This window comes from Heterodontus francisci, chromosome 48 (assembly GCF_036365525.1).
Source record: "Heterodontus francisci isolate sHetFra1 chromosome 48, sHetFra1.hap1, whole genome shotgun sequence".
NCBI lineage: Eukaryota > Metazoa > Chordata > Chondrichthyes > Heterodontiformes > Heterodontidae > Heterodontus > Heterodontus francisci.
In genome coordinates, this window is record NC_090418.1 from 4114898 (window position 1) to 4134811 (window position 19914).

The window sequence follows — 19914 nt, forward strand, 5'->3', positions numbered from 1 at the left end:
CCAGTGAGAGTCAGTGCGTGTGAAACTGTACCCCAGTGAGAGTCAGTGCGTGTGGAACTGTACCCCAGTGAGAGTCAGTGTGTGTGGAACTGTACCCCAGTGAGAGTCAGTGTGTGTGGAACTGTACCCCAGTCAGAGTCAGTGTGTGTGGGACTGTACCCCAGTGAGAGTCAGTGTGTGTGGACCTGTACCCCAGTGAGAGTCAGTGTGTGTGGAACTGTACCCCAGTGAGAGTCAGTGTGTGTGGAACTGTACCCCAGTGAGAGTCAGTGTGTGGGGAACTGTACCCCAGTGAGAGTCAGTGCGTGTGAAACTGTCCCCCAGTGAGAGTCAGTGCGTGTGGAACTGTACCCCAGTGAGAGTCAGTGTGTGGGGAACTGTACCCCAGTGAGAGTCAGTTGTGTGGAACTTACCCCAGTGAGAGTCAGTATGTCGAACCCCGTGCTGAGCAGGAGTCAGAAGCCTGGGCGGGCGAGAGACAGCGATTTAACAGATTATTGCGAGTGCTCCTACCTCTTTACCCAGGAGCTTCCAGTAAGGAGGGACCTGCACAGCTATAATATTTGGCCCGTAAATGAGTTTCCTAGAAGAAATGATTCAGAGAGGTGATTGAGAAAAGTGTCAGCAAAGAGACAACCAAAAATCTTTGGGTGCGAGGATTTTGTGCTTTTTTATACAACCTGTTTTGAGATTCTTGGTAAACCAAACCATCGAGGTATTTCTTATGGAGATCAGAGCAGGACACATTCTGTTCCAGACCTCTGGAAGGGAACAAGATACCGGAGTGAGTCGAATATAGAGAGACAGGGGCAGCAGATAAGAAAGACAGGCGAACAGAGAGGCAGAGAATAGTAATCCAAGCAGGGAGGGACAAGGTAGCAGGGTGAGAAAGGAATGGAAGGCAGAGGGGAGAGAACGTGAGTTCATATCCCACCCTGGGCAGTTTGAGAATCTGAATTCAGTTAACAATAATGTGGAAGTTAAAAAGCTGGTATCAGCCTAGCCGATATTTCATTCTCTTCGTACCTCAGTACGACGAAGGATCGCTTGTTGGGGTCCCAGATGTACCGGATACTTTGGTGCTGTAGGTAGCGGATCTGGGAGAGGAGAGGAGAGATTAAACTATGAACAAATTTCCCACATGCATGCATCTTGCACTTGCCCCTCCGACCGCCACATCCCACCCATTCAATTCTTCCCACTTTATATTTATTGCACTGGGACTGATGTGGCTGATCAGCAGGATATAAAGGTGACATGTCAAAGGGGGACTGAACCGTGTGTCAGACAGTCCAATGCACACGATGGGGGCTGCTCGCTCATGTGCTAAACTTGCCCCTCATGAAACAGGAAGCCATTCTCGCTCTCAGCTCCCTTCTGTTTGAAGATCTGGCATTTGTAGCTCTTTCCTCCGATTGCTTCTGTCTGTAGCTCATTCACAAATAATAAAGACTGAACGAATTTGCATTTCTGTAGTGCCTTACACAACCTCAGAACATCCCAAAGCATTTTACAGCCAATTAAGTACTTTTTGAAGTGTAGTCAGTGTTGTAGGAAATGCAGCAGCCAATCTGCACCCAGTATCCATGATGTTGGTTGAGGAATGAATATTGGTCCCAGGACACCGGGGAGAACTCCCCTCCTGCTCCCCGGGACACCGGGGAGAACTCCCCCCTGCTCCCCGGGACGCTGGGGAGAACTCCCCTCCTGCTCCCCGGGACACTGGGGAGAACTCCCCCCCTGCTCCCCGGGACACAGGGGAGAACTACCCCCTGCTCCTTGGGACACCGGGGAGAACTCCCCCCTGCTCCTTGGGACACCGGGGAGAACTCCCCCCTGCTCCTTGGGACACCGGGGAGAACTCCCCCCTGCTCCTTGGGACACCGGGGAGAACTCCCCCCTGCTCCTTGGGACACCGGGGAGAACTCCTCCCTGCTCCCTGGGACACTGGGGAGAACTCCCCCCTGCTCCTTGGGACACCGGGGAGAACTCCCCCCTGCTCCTTGGGACACCGGGGAGAACTCCCCCCTGCTCCTTGGGACACCGGGGAGAACTCCTCCCTGCTCCCCGGGGAGAACTCCCCCCTGCTCCCCGGGATACCGAGGAGAACTCCCCCCTGCTCCCCGGGACACCGGGGAGAACTCCCCCCTGCTCCTTGGGACACCGGGGAGAACTCCCCCTTGCTCCCCAGGACACCGGGGAGAACTCCTCCCTGCTCCCCAGGACACCGGGGAGAACTCCCCCCTGCTCCCCGGGACACCGGGGAGAACTCCCCCCTGCTCCCCGGGACACCGGGGAGAACTCCCCCCTGCTCCTTGGGACACCGGGGAGAACTCCTCCCTGCTCCCCAGGACACCGGGGAGAACTCCCCCCTGCTCCCCGGGATACCGGGGAGAACTCCCCCCTACTCCCCGGGACACCGGGGAGAACTCCCCCCTGCTCCTTGGGACACCGGGGAGAACTCCCCCCTGCTCCTTGGGACACCGGGGAGAACTCCTCCCTGCTCCCCGGGACACCGGGGAGAACTCCCCCCTGCTCCCCGGGACACCGGGGAGAACTCCCCTCCTGCTCCCTGGGACACCGGGGAGAACTCCCCCCCTGCTCCCCAGGACACTGGGGAGAACTCCCCCCTGCTCCCCAGGACACCGGGGAGAACTCCCCCCTGCTCCCCGGGACACCGGGGAGAACTCCCCTCCTGCTCCCTGGGACACCGGGGAGAACTCCCCCCCTGCTCCCCAGGACACTGGGGAGAACTCCCCCCTGCTCCCCGGGACACCGGGGAGAACTCCCCCCTGCTCCCCGGGACACCGGGGAGAACTCCCCCCCTGCTCCCCGGGACACCGGGGAGAACTCCCCCCCTGCTCCCCAGGACACCGGGGAGAACTCCCCCCCTGCTCCCCAGGACACTGGGGAGAACTCCCCCCTGCTCCCCAGGACACCGGGGAGAACTCCCCCCCTGCTCCCCAGGACACCGGGGAGAACTCCACCTGCACTTCTTCAAAATAGAGCCAAGGGATCTTTAATGTCCACCCGAGAGGGCAGACAGATATTCGGTTTAACGTCTCATCTGAAAGAAGGCACCTCCAATATTGCGGCACTCAGTACTACCCTGAATCGTAGAACAGATACAGCATAGAAGGAGGCCATTCAGCCCATCATATCCATGTCAGTTCTCTGCGTGAACAACTTAGCTAGGCCCGCTCCCCCACCCTTTCCCCGTGGGCCTGCAATTTATTTTTCCTCTCAGATAATTCCCTTTTGAAAGCCTCGATTGAGCCTGCCTCCACCACACTGTCAGGCAGTGTATTCCAGATCCAAACCACTCGCTGCGCAAAAAGGTTTCTCCTCATGTCGCCTTTGACTCTTTTGCCAATCACTTTAAATCTACATTCTCTGGATCTCAACCGTTCTGCCAATGGGAACAGTTTCCGTTCTCTCTCCTCTGCCTAGACCCCTCACAATTTTGGACACTTCCATTAAATCTCCTATTTACCTTCTCTCTCTAAGAACAACTGGGAGAATCAGCCTGGATTTTATGCTCAAGTCTCTGGAGTGGGACTTTAACCCATGAGTTTTTGGCTCAGTGGCTAAAACGAATGGTGAGGTACAGAGGGCCAGGTAATATCCAACTGTACCCCAGCTGGACTCAGCACCTTTCGGAGAGGCGGGGAGAAGACTAAGGTGGTTGGGGAGGGGAAAGAAACCAAGGCTTCCTGAATGACTTTATACTGATTACTGCAGTCAGCACCCTGGCAAAGCAATGGGTCACACCCAAGGATCCAAACAGCGAGGGTGCACTGCCAGTAAACTGTTCCACTGCTTGACTGAGCTGCAAAGGAGTAAGGTTACCTGTATCCCAGTAAAGGAGATATTTTTCCTCAGCAGTGAGAACTCGTCCACATCCTCGATTGTCTCCCTGTCTCTGCGGTCAGTCTGCGGGCTGTACTTCAGGTACATGAACTTAACCTTCTGTCTGTGCCACTCCTGGAACTCGTCCTGTTTTCAGAGAGATAGAGGATGAAGGCAGCAAGACACTGATGTAGAATTTTACAGCACAGTAACAGGCCTCTGCGTTCCCTTTAATATCTTGAAAACGTTGCTCAAATCACCCCTTAGCCATCTAAACTCTGGGAAAAGAACCCGAGTTCCCAGCCACCTCTGCACTGGGTGAGATCGGCAAAGTCAGTGGCGAGTACACTGGGCGATGCCTTTAATTACCGAGCTTTACGAGGAGCCACAGCCCTCAGAGAGTCGACAAATCGAGCAATTCTTACCGTAGTTTTCATCAGAACGTACTCAGCATCCTGGAGGTGGCAGGGGTAGCAGAAACACTTCATGTGCCACTCAGGCCTCCAGTAGAATGCCATCATGAACAAGCCACACGACAGGATGGTGACAAGAGTTGAGAGCACGGCCCTCCACCAACTCCAGCAGTATCCATAAATAACCTAGAAACAGGAGGCAAACTAAAGGAAACTTTGCCAGCAGCAAAAACTTAGCTGTAATAAGATAAGGAAGGGTTAAATACAGAGCTCCCTCAACACTGTCTCCATCAAACACTCCCAGGGCAGGTACAGCACGGGTTAGATACAAAAAAAAACGGGGTTGAAAAAAAAAAGAAGAAAAAAAACCAGGTTAGATACAGAGTAAAGCTCCCTCTACACCCATCAAACACTCCCAGGACAGGTACAGTACGGGGTTAGATACGCCCGGGTGTCCCTGGAGAAGGAGCATGCGGTGTCCGCCGGTATGCTTGAGGCCTTCTGCGACCGGTGGGCACCGCAGGGACTGGAGTGCATCATCGACGCCGAGAATGGCATTTTAATTTGACTTTTTTGTTTATTTATCTGTTTTTAATAAAGTTATTTTAAAATTATGTATATAAAGGGGGCCTGAGGAATAAAGGCCCTCTCGTCATGAAAAATATAAAAGGGGCCTGGGGTATAAAGGCCACCTCAAAAAAAAAAACGGGGGTTAGATACAGAGTAAAGCTCCCTCTACACTGTCCCCATCAAACACTCCCAGGACAGGTACAGCACGGGGTTAGATACAGAGTAAAGCTCCCTCTACACTGTCCCCATCAAACACTCCCAGGACAGGGACAGCACGGGGTTAGATACAGAGTAAAACTCTCTCTACAGTGTAAAAACAAAGAAAATAATGACGACATTTGAAGCTAGTCAGCAGCTTCTTTATATTAGACACTCAGAGCCTGCAGAGAGAGATGACAATCAGCTCATCAGTCTGGGCCTGAGTTCAGCTCAACCCACTCAGTGCCCTATCAGGTCAGAGGCCTCTACCTAGGCTGAATTGAGGACCAGGGGAATCAATTCTAACAAGGTCCGCCTGTCAAACTGATGGGATAGGGTACAACGCTGGCTTTATGCCCTGCCCAATTTTACTCTCCGTGATCTGGGAGTAAAACCAGGATCACTCCTGATCCCTTGGTTTTCCCCACCCTCCCCGCCCCAGGGGCCAGTGAAGATTCTGTGGCATGTTACCATCTCGTTGCCTTCGCCCACATTCACCACCCGGTAGTGAACTGATGTCCGAGTTGCTGCATCTCCCGATCCGACCAGACTTTTCTTTTGAGGCTCATCGTGATCAGTGAGCAGGTCCGTTAGGCTGTGCTGGTCTGTCCCACTAGGCTGCGTGGGCTCCTCCCCGGGGCTCTGAGCTTGGGGAGGTCCTTTGGATCCGTCGGCTGGTGCGGCCTTTGGTGCGGGACTCTGATTATCTCTGGCATTGCCCACTGCAGCGATCTTGGCAGTGTTTTGCTGTTTGGTTCTCTGGGCAGGATTCGTCCTCCTGTTCTTTGACATACTCGGGCCTCACCTCACTCCTGTCATTGCTGCATCCCGAGTTTCCTCATTATCTTCAAAAATAAAAACCACACAAATAATGAGATGCAAACAGATTCAGCCCAAACACAACGGGCTTGGCCGGTTACAACCGGAGCCGCAGCTTACCCGGGTTCCATCTGCTTTGGGTTAACTGGTCTTGGCAGGAGTGCTAGAGCTTGGAACAGCATCTCTGTATTCGGGAGGGAGGAAAACCATCCAGGGTCCCTACTCTTGATCAATATATACAATTTACAGCACAGATATAAGCCATTCGGCCCATCTGCTCCATGCCAGTGTTCCTGCTCCACGAGCCTCCTCCCAGCCCTCTTCATCTCACCCTATCAGCATATCCTTCTATTCCTTTCTCCCTCATGTGTTTATCCAGCTTCCCCTTAAATGCATCTAGACTATTCACCTCAACCACTCGTGTTATCATCAATGAACGACTTGCATTTATATAGTGCCTTTCCCATCCCAAAGCTCTTCACAGGAGGAGGTGGAGCGCGGCCATCTGGTGGGAACAGGGCTGGACTCGTTTGCCATCACCCTCCCACTCGCGTCGCCTACCCCCCGCCATTGGTCACATTTCCTGTGATGTTCACACCATCTGGGTTCACGTGCCAAGAGCGCCTCATGTCAGCTGAATGCCAGCTGGCACCCAGTGGAAGTGAACCCAGCGGGGGTCAGCACTTTCAAGGCAGCAAGAGAGAAAACGCTTGAATTTCTATGGCGCCTTGCACATCCTCAGGGCGTCCCAAAGCGCTTTACATCCAATGACGTACTTTTGAAGTGTAGTCACTGTTGTAAAGTAGGAAACATGGCAGCCAATTTGCGCACAGCAAGATCCCATTGGCAGTAGTAAGATCAGTTAATCTGAGTTAGTGATATTGGTTGAGGGATAAATATTGGGCCAGGACACCGGGGCTGAATTCCCCTGCTCTTCTTCAAAACAGTGGCCATGGGGTCTCTTACACCAGAGAGGGCAGACTAGGCCTTGGTTTAACGCTTCACTGGAAAGACAGCACCTCCAACAGTGTAGCACTCCTTCAGTACTGGCACTGGGGAGTGTCAGGTGAGATTTGTATGCTCAAGTTTCTGGATAGGGACATGAACCCATGACTCTCTGACTCAGTGACAAGACCCACTGAGCCAGGGCTGCCAACCTTCATTTGTCAGAGAGGAGGGGATTAAAATAAGAAGGGAGTTCTGTGTAAGTAGCAAGTGCAGATTCCTACCACTTGATGTAACTGCAGATCTAGGCTGCGCTGAGGTACTGAAGCTGGAGTCAGAGACCTGCCCTCCAGTGGGCCCATGGACTTGTTCTTCTCTTCAGCTGTGGGTCCACACTTCCACCTAACCACCATCACATCTTCGGTCGTTCTTCAGAAGGTTGGAGACACTCTATTGCAATATACTAGGTGGACTCTTAGGAAACATTGAAAATTCCACAACAAGCACAGGATTAATAGAGCAATGTGAGCAACAATCGCAAAGGCACATAAGTGCTGGAGATAATCACAAAAGCACATTGTAATTGAGAGTAATAATGACAGAGAGTGCAAGGATTAGTACAAGTGACTGTAATGATCACAGAATGTTAATGCAGTAATAATCAGAGGAACACAAGTGAGAGGAATAATTGTAGAGGAACATTGTAATTGTAGTGAACAGTGCGAGTGAGACAGGGTGTAATCCACACCTGCGAATAATCAATCTGCACTCCTCCAATTCTGGCCTCTTGAGCATCCCCAATTTTCATCGCTCCACCATTGGCGGCCGTGCCTTCAGCCCCAAGCTCTGGAATACCCTCCTTAAACCTCTCCGCCTCTCTCTCCTCCTTTAGCACACTCCCCAAAACCTACCTCTCTGACAAAGCTGTTGGTTACTTGTCCTAATATCTCATTTGGCTCAGTGCCAAAGTCGGTTCGATTTAGGCTCCTGTGAAGTGTCTTGGGATGTTGGATGAGCACAGAGATCTCAGAGGGTTGTAGTGCTGGAGGAGATTAGAGATAGGAAGGGGCGAGGCTATGGAGGGATTTGAAAACAAGGATGAAAATTTCAAAATCGAAGCATTGCTTAACAGGGATCCAATACAGATCAGCAAGCGCAGGGTTGATGAGTGAATAGGACTTGGTGCGAGTTAGGATATGGACAGCAGAGTTTTGGATGAGCTGAAGCTGATGGAGGGTAGAATGTGGGAGGTCAGCCAGCAGTGTGTTGGAATAGTCAAGTCTAGAAGTAACAAAGGCACTGATGAGGGTTTCAGCAGCAGATCAGCTGAGGCAGGGGCAGAGTCGGGCGATATAACAGATGGAAATAGCCATTGAATATCAGGAGTCACAGATTTATTAAGCACATGTTACCTGAATAACAGTTCTTAAACATACACTTTAAATATAAGATTTACAACCAGACCTCATGATAATTTATTTGTTCGGGATTCAAATGTGTTAATCTGACCTCAGCATCTTTAAGCTTTTATGAATCCAATTACTCTTGTATGCAGCCAACCTTTCTACATTTCCCTCACTCCCTCCACATGACAATCCGCACAAAACCGCATTGCATCATTATGTAAAAGTTAAAATACAACTCCATATAAGGAGAATTTAATTAGCTTCTCCCTTGTCAATAACTTTAGTTTTAACATGTTCTCTTTTTCCATAAACTGGTACAATTCCCCTAACTTGTTATCTTATCCAGTTTCACTTGTTATATAGAATTGCTGTTCCACCAATGAACCTTTTAATTATGACGTTGTCTGTGATTCAGTAACATTTCGTACCAGTCAGTCAACCCAGATGGTCTCCTTCGCAGAACCAACCATTTCCCCTGCACTTGTTAGCAGCTGATTAAAAATCTGGCAGATATGAAAGCCACACGCACTGACGTGCCTTTAATTTGATTTACCGACGTGACAAAAGTGACACTTGCTTTAAGGTCAGCCCTGACTCAATATCTCAGTGGCATTTTAAATTAACTTAAACTTCTGTAAAGGTCGAAGGCTGTTGTTACTACAACATTGAGATAAATTAATCACAGTATAATATTAGCGGACTTCAGGGCAGTCTGATTAACCCTTTCCTTACAACCAGGGGGTATCAGCTAGCTCCAGAAGTCGTCCCTCGGGGTCCTCAGGAGAGAAATTGGGTGAACTGGTGAGTTACATATTTTTGCCAGGGTATTGGCAGCACTGGGAACAAAATGACACAGGATGACTCCGGAATGGGAAACTGAGGCCGACATCAAGTGTAGCACAGTCACAGAAGGTGAGTAATGGAGAGTGAAACAGATGGGGGTGATGCTGCAATTACATTGGAGCAGCTTCTGAGTTACTGCCACTAGAAGAGCCAGTTTCAACCAGTGTTGACACCATCCCTCACTGAAACAGGAACAGAACTGTCTTTGGAGAAGGCAATGGTTCCTTTTTAGTTAAAAAAGATTTGAAACAGTTCTGCCCGTTCCACAAAAGAGAAGTGGTTTCACAATCAGCAGCCTCCCAAGGGCCTGCTTTACTCTCATGCCTCCTGAGAGTGTTAACCCCGTGCCTTCAATGGGCTAGCAACCATGAGGATGGTGACGGGCGCAACCCAATCCTGCTCTTATCCCCAAGTGCACAGGCCCAGGAGCTGGAGTCAATATGGGTACAGGGTAGCATTGTGGTTATGTTACTGGACCAGTGATACAAAGGCTTGGACGAATAATCTGGAGACACGAGTTCAAACCCCACCATGGCAGCTGGGGAGTTTAAATTCAGTTAATTAAATAAATCAAGAATAAAAAGTTAGTCTCGGAAATCTGCTGTCCTTACCCGGTCTGGCCTACATGTGACTCCAGACCTACAGCAATGTGGTTGACTCTTAACTGCCCTACAGAGCATCTCAGTTGCCCCCACTGCCTTCTCGAGGCCAATAAACACTGACTTTGTTAGTTATGCCCACACCCCATGAATGAATTTTTAAACATGGATAGTAATCAGAAACAGGCACCCTTGGCTGATTGGCCTGCCCCCTCCCCTCCATCTCTCAGATACTGTAGCCTCAGCAGAGACCAGGAATTCGCACTGGGTGGTGAGTTTTGCCAATGAGCCCCAGGAAGACCTGCAAGCAACTTTCAAACAACCCCACGCCCATCACTTCAAAGTAGAACCACTCTAGCAGAAACATGGCACAATGTAACGAGGGCAGTTCCGATGCAGTGACCAGGAGCCAGCATTGCAGAACTAGCCTCCTGCACTCTAAGAGTGTGAGGAAGTGTGTAAGGGTGAGTCTGAATAGTATTGATTGTGAGAACAGAATGGAGAAAGAGGCTAAATAATGAAAGGGGGGGTTAAGAGAACAAAGCTACCCTGGAGACAGATGCTCATTCAATACCTTCTGTCCTGCTGACAGCTGAGTGACCTGCTGGTTCCCACAGGCTTTTACGATTGTAAGCGTTCCTTCATTGGCTAAGAGATGGAGGGGAGAGAGCCTTGCATTCAGAGAGTTAGTGAACTCACAATGCTCTATTGTTGTTTGGGGCAGTAGAATTGGAACCCTTGGCGACAGAATAGGTTGTGACCACAGCAACAGCCAAAGTAGCAGAGTTCTGCTAAGTTCATCCAAGTACCACACAGGGCATTAAAACGTGTAGCATTCTGTTATATCAATACAAGGTGTGCCAAGTCAAGGGAAGGACTCATTCCCCTAGCAGAAAGACCCCTTGTATTTTTCTATTGCACCTTTCATGACCTCAGGATGTCCCAGAGCGCTTTACCGCCAATGAAGTCTTTTACGTGTAATCATTGTTTCAACATAGGAAAGCAGGGTCGGTAACCAGAGGACACTGATTTCAGAATGTGGTAAAACCATCAGAGGGGAGATGAGGTGATTTAAAAAAAAATTAAGGCAGCGTGTATGATGATCTAGAATGTACTGCCTGAATGGACGGTGGAAGCAGATTCAATCGTAACTTTCCAAAGGGAATTGGATATATACTTGAAAAGGAAAAGCGTTTCAGAGCTATGGGGAAGGAGCAGGGGTTTAGTGGGACTCATTGGATAATCCAAGAGCTTGTACAGGCACGATGGGCTGAATGGTCTCCTTCTGTGCTGTAAGAGTGGGACGCTGACTCCACCAAGCGGAAAGCTGGTGTGATCAGAGATAAGAGATTTCAGCATTGCACAAAAGAGGAAATGAGTGACCGATGAGAGTTTCTTGGCTTCTCCCCAACTGTCCTGCTCTCTAGGTTCTCACCACCCAAGACTCAACATCTCTTCAGCACACCCAGGCATCAGGAAAAAGTCACCTGTACTGAGGTGGCAGCTCAGTCTCAACTCTTTGGTCAGCCTCAGGCACTTCAAGTCTGATCCATGTCAGCCTCGCAGCAAATCAGGTCCCAGTCATGCTTCTCGCTCCCAGCCTTAGCAGTAGGCCTCAGGCCTTCCCATTCTCATCCAGCCAGGCCCTCCATTTCTCTCATTCACAAGTGGCACAGCAGGCACTAGTTGCGCCAGCACCCGAAGTGTGATAGTTGCAGGACCAGCGCCATGACTAAAGGAAGAGAATTCAGCTCTAAGAATGTGGTGTATCCCACTCCAGGCACCGAAACCGATCTCTCTCCTGGGCCAAGCCGTGACCCCATTTTCTCCTGCATACTCAGCAACAGATAAGAATGTTTCTATGAGCATGAAAGAGTCAGAGCCCCATTTATGGTTCCAAGGAAGAACAGATGAAGGGGGTAGGGGAAAAGAGAGAGAGAGAGAGAGAGAGGTAGAAGCTGCACAAGAGGAAACAAGGAACACTTACAGAAGGAGGGATGTGAGACAAGAATCAAACAATAAACCTGCAGGATGTTAATGTGACTCTGGCATTTATGATGTACCCATATTAGTTTAGAATCTAGACTAATTAGACAGAGATGATGTTTCAACTTTGAGGGAGTCCAGAACTAGGGGGTCATAAATATAAGATAGTCATGAATAAAGCAAATGGAGAATTCACAAGAGAGTTCTTTCCCCAGAGAGTGGCGAGAATGTGGAACTTGCTACACAGGGAGAGGTTCAGGTGAATAGTATAGTTTAAGAGGAAGCTGGATAAACACATGATGGAAAAAGGAATGGAAGGTTATGTTGAAATAAAGCTCATGTGCATGTGGTACAGGCCAGTTGAATTGAATCACCTGTTTCTGTGCTGTAAATTCTATAACAAGTACTCACATTTGCACAGTACCTTTAATAGCCAAGAACATCCCAAGGCACATCACAGAAACATAATAAATAATACTGCTGTGAAGTGCTATATAAATGCATATGTCATTGTTTTGGCATCGTTTGATCACAGCTGGAGATACAACTGTTCCAATTGTCCCAAGAATCAGGAGAAAACCAAGATCAGTCAGGGTTCCTGCTCCATATTGATTGCCATTGATTGGAGGTTAACACAGGCAAACTCAGTCGAATAGTCTGACAATCCTTGCTAAATAAATGCCCACACAAGGAAAAGAGACTTGGGTAGGTAGAATTGGCAAGTTGCCGAACTGCACCCCAGCAGGACAGGGAGGGAGAAAAGGTCCTTCAGATGACGCGTATGCTCATTTCTCATTGCAACATCTCCATAAATTCCCAAGTCCTTGTATTTCTTGAATGCCCAACCTGGACTGCAAATCCTCCCAAAGTGCCTTGTACCCTGAATGACTCTGAAAGGCAGAGATTTGGTTAGGTGGTCCGGCCGAGCCGCTATCCAGTGCGATGAACATCCTAGGAACCACAGTGATGAGCTCCCATTTGTTGGTGGCACGGGTTGACGGAGAAATTACCCTTTGCAAACCCCAACCAGCAATACTTGGGGATGTGGCAGGTGGTTGAAGAAATGGAGCACGTTGCGCATTCGGGGGGAGAAACCAGAAGGAGGTTTCGTTTTCACTTCAGAGAACTCTTCACCTCAAGACATTCCAAAGCTCAGGGAGTAATATCTTCATCTCAACAATAACAATTTCCACTTATACATCACCTTTAATATATTAAAACATCCCAATGCATTTCATAGGAGTGTTATCAGACACAAATTTGACACCAAGCCACACAAGAGAGATATTAGGACAGTTAAAGGAGAGAGAGGCAGAGGAGTTTAGTGAGGAAACGAGAGCTTAGGGCTCAGACAGCTGAAGGCACGGCCACCAAGTGAATCAAAGGAAATCAGAGATGCACATGGGATCAGAATTGGTCTCAGCATACAGACTGGGAAGGTCACAAGAGCCGAAAAGTTAACACTGTTTCTCTCTCCACAGATGCTGCCACAGCTGAGCATTTCCAGCATTTTGCTATTTCAAACTGGGAAGGTCGCAGGTTCAATCCCCAATTTGTGTTAACTTGAACTCATGCAGGGCACTAGCATTCTGAAAAGGAACTGTCACCTTTCCCATTTCTGGTTTCTATCGAACTGTGCGTGTGAAATCCGACTGAGAATAGCAATTGGCTCTTCTGTGATGCCCTACACTCTGCTGCCACTCCATCAAAGCTCTGTTAAAATAGCCATATTGGATAGTGAAGGTGACTGCCACCCATGGGGCCATACCCCAGACTCGAGGAAAATAAATCAGAAAACCAGGGTGTGGAAGCTAAAACATTGTCAGTCAATGGCCTTGTGTATCTGCTCCACTGCTGAACATGGCTATGCCACCTGGCGTTTGTAAAAAAGATGAAATAATGGTTAAGGTAACCCTACATGGAATGAACTGAGCAAACAGCAAAGACAACCGTTGAGATTTCTAAACTGAGATCACTAGATATTTATTAGGATAATAAGGGTTGTAGAACCAAGGCGGGTAAACTAAGATTGCGGAACAGGCTGAAGGGGCTAATAACCTACCCCTGCTCTAAATTAAAACTGATAGATCTGGGGCTGTCTAGCGTTCCTTGACTCACCCTGGAATCATGTCTGAATTCACACCTGAAAAACAAGTCAATATGACTCAGATTGCAGAATGTATCAGCTCCCAAGGATCATGACCCTGGCAAGTCTTTATCAGAAATGGGGAGACAATGAGGGGTAAGGATCTGGCCTTGAGGTCAGTTTGGCACCAGTCTCCCTCCATTTAACTTATTCGCGTGCACTTAAGACTCCAATTTGGAAGAGACCTGTTCTCCGCACCACCATGCCAGACTGCAATGTCATTACCAGCGTCCATTTTCACTGGGACAGCTTTGTTCATTATTGGTGTTACAACACCAGTTGCACTAATCTGGACAGATCTGAAGTTTACAAATCCTAACTAAATAAATGCCTACACAAGGAAAAGAAACTTGGGTAGGTAGAATTGCCAGGTCCAAGTCATGTTTATTTATGAGTAAAAACATGTGTTTTGTAGTCATCCACACAGCCTTCAAGCAGAAGAATCCACGGGCTCATTTTTTATCCCTCCCTCCCCTAGTTACTTTGAGCAACAGTGGAAGAGGTCTCCATCAAGCTCTTGAATGACTTAAGGTTTTTAACCTTTGCTACCCAACCCATGCATCGATTGATGTTTGTGCGAAGGATTTCTTCTCTAGATAGAACACAGGAACAGGTGGCCACATGGCCCCTCGAGCCCGTTTCCCCCAATGAGATCATGGCTCATCTGCAACCTAACTCTATATTTGCCCATATCCCTTCATACCCTTGGTTAACAAAATTAATCTTAGATTTAAACTTTAACCATTGATCCAGTATCAATTGCTACTTCCAGAAGGGAGTTTCAAATTTCTACCACCCTGTGTGCAGAAGCGTTTCCCAATTTAATTTCAAGTGTTGAATGTTGCAATTGGTAGTTCAGCTATAACAGACATTGCAACAGTGGATCCCATCGCCGCCAAACCTGCGAACACAGCTTATCTGAAAGGCAAACCCGTAGATTTCCGTAGATCCCAGCCAGTTTTCCCACCTATTTTAGGTCTTTCCGTACGAATGCATCGCAGTTTGTTGGGTACGGTGGAATCTGGATGGAGAATGGGGTGGGGGGGTGGTGCGGGTGAAAAGCTGTGGCTTTCTGTAGGTCTGGCGAGCTTTTCTTAATGATGCCATCTTAATTAAAGATCGCAATTCAAATGGAAGGCAGATCTCTGCCACAGCCAGATCTGGCTGCGAATTACAGGTGGGCAGCTGCCCAAGATAATTTGGTTTCTGTGCCCTGCCAAAGATGCAGCTCACCAGCCAACTCCCAAGGCCAGAGATGAGAATGTGAACTTGCTTCAGACTAATTAGCAGCTACAATCTCCAATGCACAAAAAGGAAAATTGATTCAAGGCACTGTTGCAGTGGGTCTTGTTTAATATATTTTCAGCGATGCTCAATCACTTCATGGCAAATACATGACTTTTGACAGTTGTGTGAATTTTGTGTCTACTATACCTTTGGGCTCCTCCACTTTGCATTGCCAACCATCCTTGTGGCCTCTTGACCATTTTGTGCTGTGGGACTACAGACCCTAGGAGTGTACTGAGACTGCTCCAAACTCATCACTACAGCCAAACAGTCCTCTGTTCAGTCTGCGCTCCACAGCCTTCTGGAACTTTGGTTTCAAAGATCAGGCTGGCCAATTATCTCATTCCACTGAAGCACTGTTAGGACAGCTGGATCCAAACTTTCATCACCAGAATCCAACTGCACAGGACAAATTTCTCTAAGTTAAAATGCACTGCACAATATGAATCATAACAGAAACTATTCTTACTATCACCCTAACTCCTTTCCTGGCCACATGCAGCTCTCAAGACTAGAACAGGGCGAGTGAAACTCTCTGAAACTTCCACGATGTGCAAGTGTCCACAAAGGCCATTGGTCCCAGGTTCAAATACCAGAGTGTACAATTAACAGACCTCAGCTGCATTAGGATCAGTGTTAAGTGCGGAAAGATTTTTTTTTTTAAATGGCTGATAAAATCGATAGCAAGGTAACATAAATTCAAGATCACTAGAAGAGCAACGGTGGAAGATTAAAGGAATCTTTCCCCACCCTGTAGAAGGTTATTAGAACAGGGAATACTATCCCACAAGGAGCAATTAAGGCTGAGACTAACAATTAAAAGGGTAATCATTTGAAAATACAGGGAAAAGACAGGACATTGGAACCATAGTAAACAGCTCCAGTACAAGGGCGAGCACTGGCAGAGGCACAATGGGTCTCCTTCTCTGCTGCAATATCCATGATTCTACGTAAGGGAGGACACCGAAGGGAAAAATAATGAACAACACTGATGCACTGTGTACAGATGTTTTATTATTAGCCTCCACGGTACAGGTGGTGTGTCCTTTGGCAGCTATACAGCACAGTTGGCGAAAGACTCAACAATTCAGCTTTGAGTTGACAGTTTAAGGGTGAACCAATAATCAAGGATGAACCCCCACCCCAGCCTCCCAAAAAAGGGGGGGGGGAAAAAAAAAAGAGCCAAAAGCAGGACTGCAGAAATAACGACACCAGAGCTCAGAAACTTGAGAAATCAAAACAAGTAAATTAAAAGAATTATTCCACCTTCCGAACGCCCCCCTACCCGATGCCCTTTATCCAGAGGGATATAACAGACACACAAAAGATCAGCTTTTATAGAACACACCAGGAAGTGCAGAAGCAGAGAATGCTCGGCCTCTGAAGCCATCAGCAGCGATGCAGGCGTTACATTCCATAAACGCTCTCGTCACTGTAAGCGATGTACAAAAAGAAATCTTCTTCATGATGCTCCTGAGAAACAAAACAGGGAGAACAGACTGGATTAGTTAACCCATCGGCTGGTCCTCAGACTCCCTGCACCTGCAGTTCTTGTACTCATACCACTGCCAAGAGTTAGCAATCTGGTGAATTCCTGAAATCACCCACATCTAATCTGGGTGGTCTGTACCACCTAATGGAGAATTTGGGGAGTGTGGAAGATTCGCATTTATATAGTGCCCTTCACAACCTCAGGAGGTCGCAAAGCTCTGATTTTTGAAGTGTAGTGTAGGGGAAACAGCAGTCAATTTACACACAGCAAGGTCCCACAAAACAGCAACCTGATGGCCGGATAATTTATATTTAATGACATTAGTTGGGTAAATACTGGCCAGGATACCCGCGAGAAATCTCCTGCTCTTCTCTGAATAGGGCCTGCGGACCTTTTACCTCCGAGTGGGCAGACGGGGCCTCAGTTTAATGTCTCATCCAAAAGACAGCACGTCCGACAGTACAGCACTCCCTTAGTACTGTACTGGAGTATCAGCCCAGACTTTATGCTCAGGTCTCTGGAGCAAGATCAGAATTCATGACCTGCTGACTCAGAGGCGAGGGCCACAGCTGACATGCAGTGAGGTGATGGGTTCAACGATCTACACACCACCATTCCACATTAGACCACAGCAGCAATGCATCCTTATCACTGCAATCTGGTTGTCACAGCTGAATATAATCCTGACTTATACGGCCACATTACACTCCAAAAGTTGAGCTTGAATCAATTTTGCCAAAGTCCACAGTGGGAATTTGCTGCAAAGGACATCATGGGGTTCGAAGGACAGATTTTGTTCTGGGATTTACTTTGCGTGTGTTTTTTTAAAAAAAAAACATTCAACATCCCTCACCTCTGCCTTTGGCTCAATAGATAAATTCACTGCAGCATGGCACAAACCAGGTGAGTTCCCAGGTTTAATCATGTCAGGCTCTGTAGACTGAAACAAAGCCTAATTGTTTTTAAATGCAAGTGGCTGTCCAGACAGTGAGGCTGTCAGGCTGGACCCCAGCTTCTATTACTGACCTGGTAGAGCTGCCCCATAGTTGCACTGGTTGGTGGAATGACATTGTTAACAAAAAAGAAGAGGGCATCCTCAGCCCGCAGGTGAATGCGCTTTCGAATCAGGAAGTAGAACTGTCCAACTGCAGAAAGAGAGAAAACAGAGATAAAAAGTAACCAAAACACAACACTTTAACAATAACTTTTGTGTAATTGAAGATGCCAGCTTCTGTGATGGGCTTAGTAACACAGCAGTGAGTACTGGACGTCAGACAAGAACAGGATGGGACTCAGCAGTGATATCGTCCATCTTTGAACATCCTGCTGATGCTCAGCACCTAAAGTAACAGGCTAAGCCTGCAAGGTAAAGAGCACACTTGTGGAACTGTACTCTCAGCACCTCAGTGACAGGTGAATATTTAAAACTCTTCTGGGGGAGAAAAAAAAAGGAAAGCACTCACCTGCCTCCCTCACTTCTTGCAAGAAAGCATCTGTTTAGTAAGTCACTCCCGGCGGCTGAGTTCAGGATCACTGCAGTGCAAGTGTAGTTTGCAACATGGAGTGAAGCTGCACAAGCCTGGAGAGGAAAGGGCTACTTGTCTGGAGGGGGCAGAACCCCCCCCCCCCATGCTCAATCAAGACTGGTCTGCTGAGATTTTAATTTCACAGTTCCAGCATCAACAGCCTCTGCTTTTCATGTATTTCAGCAGCACATATTACTGAATATTATTACACTCAATACCACAAAAGGAAACAAGATGATTCATGGGCTAGGCAGAAAACACTGGAAACTATCCAGGAAACTGATGCAGATTGTGTCAGAAACAGACCAATAAAAGGAATTGCTGATCTGCTCCTACTGCAGCACTGAAACACCGAGGGAGGGGCATTGCGATTTTGCACCAACATATGCCACACAGTCAAGACTGTCCAAGAATGTGATTTAGAGGGGCAGAGGGGTACCACACTGATGTACACAGATATACAATTCAGCAATACATAGTGCAGGGCAAGGTTTTGCAGATGCAGGTATTCACATGACAATAGACTCGGCAAAACCAACCACTTTAGAAGCAAATCATTCAGTTAAAGCAGAAGCAGATAATTGTTGCAATTTGAGGTGGAGCTCAGTAAACTTATTTTAGCAGAGGAGGAGAACAAACACACACCTTCTACCTGCAACAGAATATCAACAAAACCTGCTGAACTTGCAACCCATATTGAAGTAGTTACCTCCCTAGGTCTTGAGCCAGTCCAGGATAAATATACCTGTATAAAGGAGCAAATACTTGGCCACCAGCTAATTATTTTCGCATGTTCCGAGAGAATCCCATTTGTACACGTAATGTTTTCTTCACTTTCATTTTCCTGTTCCCAGAAACAAACCCGAGTGTCTCAAATTTAAGAAAACGATGCCGCCTGAACATATGCCTAGAAATAAAAGGCGGGTGGTCACACTGCGCCAACACACAAGACGCTTGGAACAAGGTGGAGAATGTGGGATGGATACCCAGCGCTGCCACCTACATTCAGGACATTCTGCGAACACACACACAGACACACAGACACACACACAGCGACAGCTTACCTGTCAGGTCAGATGGCACAAGGTACTTCTTCTTGTCGAGGTCCCCTATCCTGGCCTTTGGAGCTTTCTCCACGATCACCTGTACAGGCAAAACAGAGACTTTTTTTAAAAAATTAAGTAATTTTCCCAGTTTACAAATTGAAGACTGAGGTACATACTGAGCAGGAGACATTTTACCACAGAATTAAGGAAGCATCCTACTTGCTGCAACAGTTGCTAGAGGGAGGTGAACCCAATGTCCAGTGAGGGAACGGCTGTATCCACTGCTCCCCCCTCAGTGAGGGAACGGCTGTATCCACTGCTCCCCCCTCAGTGAGGGAACGGCTGTATCCACTGCTCCCCCCTCAGTGAGGGAACGGCTGTATCCACTGCTCCCCCCTCAGTGAGGGAACGGCTGTATCCACTGCTCCCCCCTCAGTGAGGGAACGGCTGTATCCACTGCTCCCCCCTCAGTGAGGGAACGGCTGTATCCACTGCTCCCCCCTCAGTGAGGGAACGGCTGTATCCACTGCTCCCCCCTCAGTGAGGGAACGGCTGTATCCACTGCTCCCCCCTCAGTGAGGGAACGGCTGTATCCACTGCTCCCCCCTCAGTGAGGGAACGGCTGTATCCACTGCTCCCCCCTCAGTGAGGGAACGGCTGTATCCACTGCTCCCCCCTCAGTGAGGGAACGGCTGTATCCACTGCTCCCCCCTCAGTGAGGGAACGGCTGTATCCACTGCTCCCCCCTCAGTGAGGGAACGGCTGTATCCACTGCTCCCCCCTCAGTGA

At 48.3% G+C, this 19914-nt stretch overlaps 2 protein-coding genes across 2 annotated transcripts in view; both read right to left on the reverse strand.

Annotated features, from left to right (window-relative positions):
* LOC137357329 (polyamine-transporting ATPase 13A3-like) overlaps positions 1–8916 on the reverse strand; it is a 74886-nt gene extending 65970 nt beyond the window's left edge. The window contains exons 1-8 of the mRNA XM_068023583.1: positions 8629–8916; positions 7079–7268; positions 5502–5875; positions 4275–4448; positions 3850–3996; positions 1027–1097; positions 681–761; positions 514–583 (exon numbers count right to left, since the gene is read on the reverse strand). Coding sequence (XP_067879684.1) covers positions 514–583; positions 681–761; positions 1027–1097; positions 3850–3996; positions 4275–4448; positions 5502–5822 — 864 coding nt within the window. The 5' untranslated portion in view covers positions 5823–5875; positions 7079–7268; positions 8629–8916. The remainder of the gene's footprint in view (positions 1–513; positions 584–680; positions 762–1026; positions 1098–3849; positions 3997–4274; positions 4449–5501; positions 5876–7078; positions 7269–8628) is intronic.
* A 7139-nt stretch (positions 8917–16055) lies between these two features.
* On the reverse strand, positions 16056–19330 carry LOC137357549 (gamma-aminobutyric acid receptor-associated protein-like). The gene is made up of 3 exons (XM_068023966.1): positions 19144–19330; positions 17580–17698; positions 16056–16534 (listed from the first exon to the last, which is right to left on the reverse strand). The coding sequence occupies exons 1-3, from the start codon at positions 19313–19315 to the stop codon at positions 16469–16471; spliced, it is 357 nt and encodes a 118-aa protein (XP_067880067.1). The 5' UTR covers positions 19316–19330; the 3' UTR covers positions 16056–16468.
* Between the last annotated feature and the right edge of the window lie 584 nt (positions 19331–19914).

What these genes read in the sequence shown, in the direction of transcription:
- LOC137357549 (XM_068023966.1), bottom strand. Translation starts at nt 19,315, where the DNA reads ATGTCTCCTGCTCAGTATGTACCTCAGTCTTCAATTTGTAAACTGGGA. An exon ending in TGTGCCATCTGACCTGACAG is followed by an intron (nt 17,699 to 19,143) that starts GTAAGCTGTCGC and finishes CTCTTTCTGCAG; the next exon opens with TTGGACAGTTCTACTTCCTG. An exon ending in CTATGGGGCAGCTCTACCAG is followed by an intron (nt 16,535 to 17,579) that starts GTCAGTAATAGA and finishes TTTGTTTCTCAG; the next exon opens with GAGCATCATGAAGAAGATTT.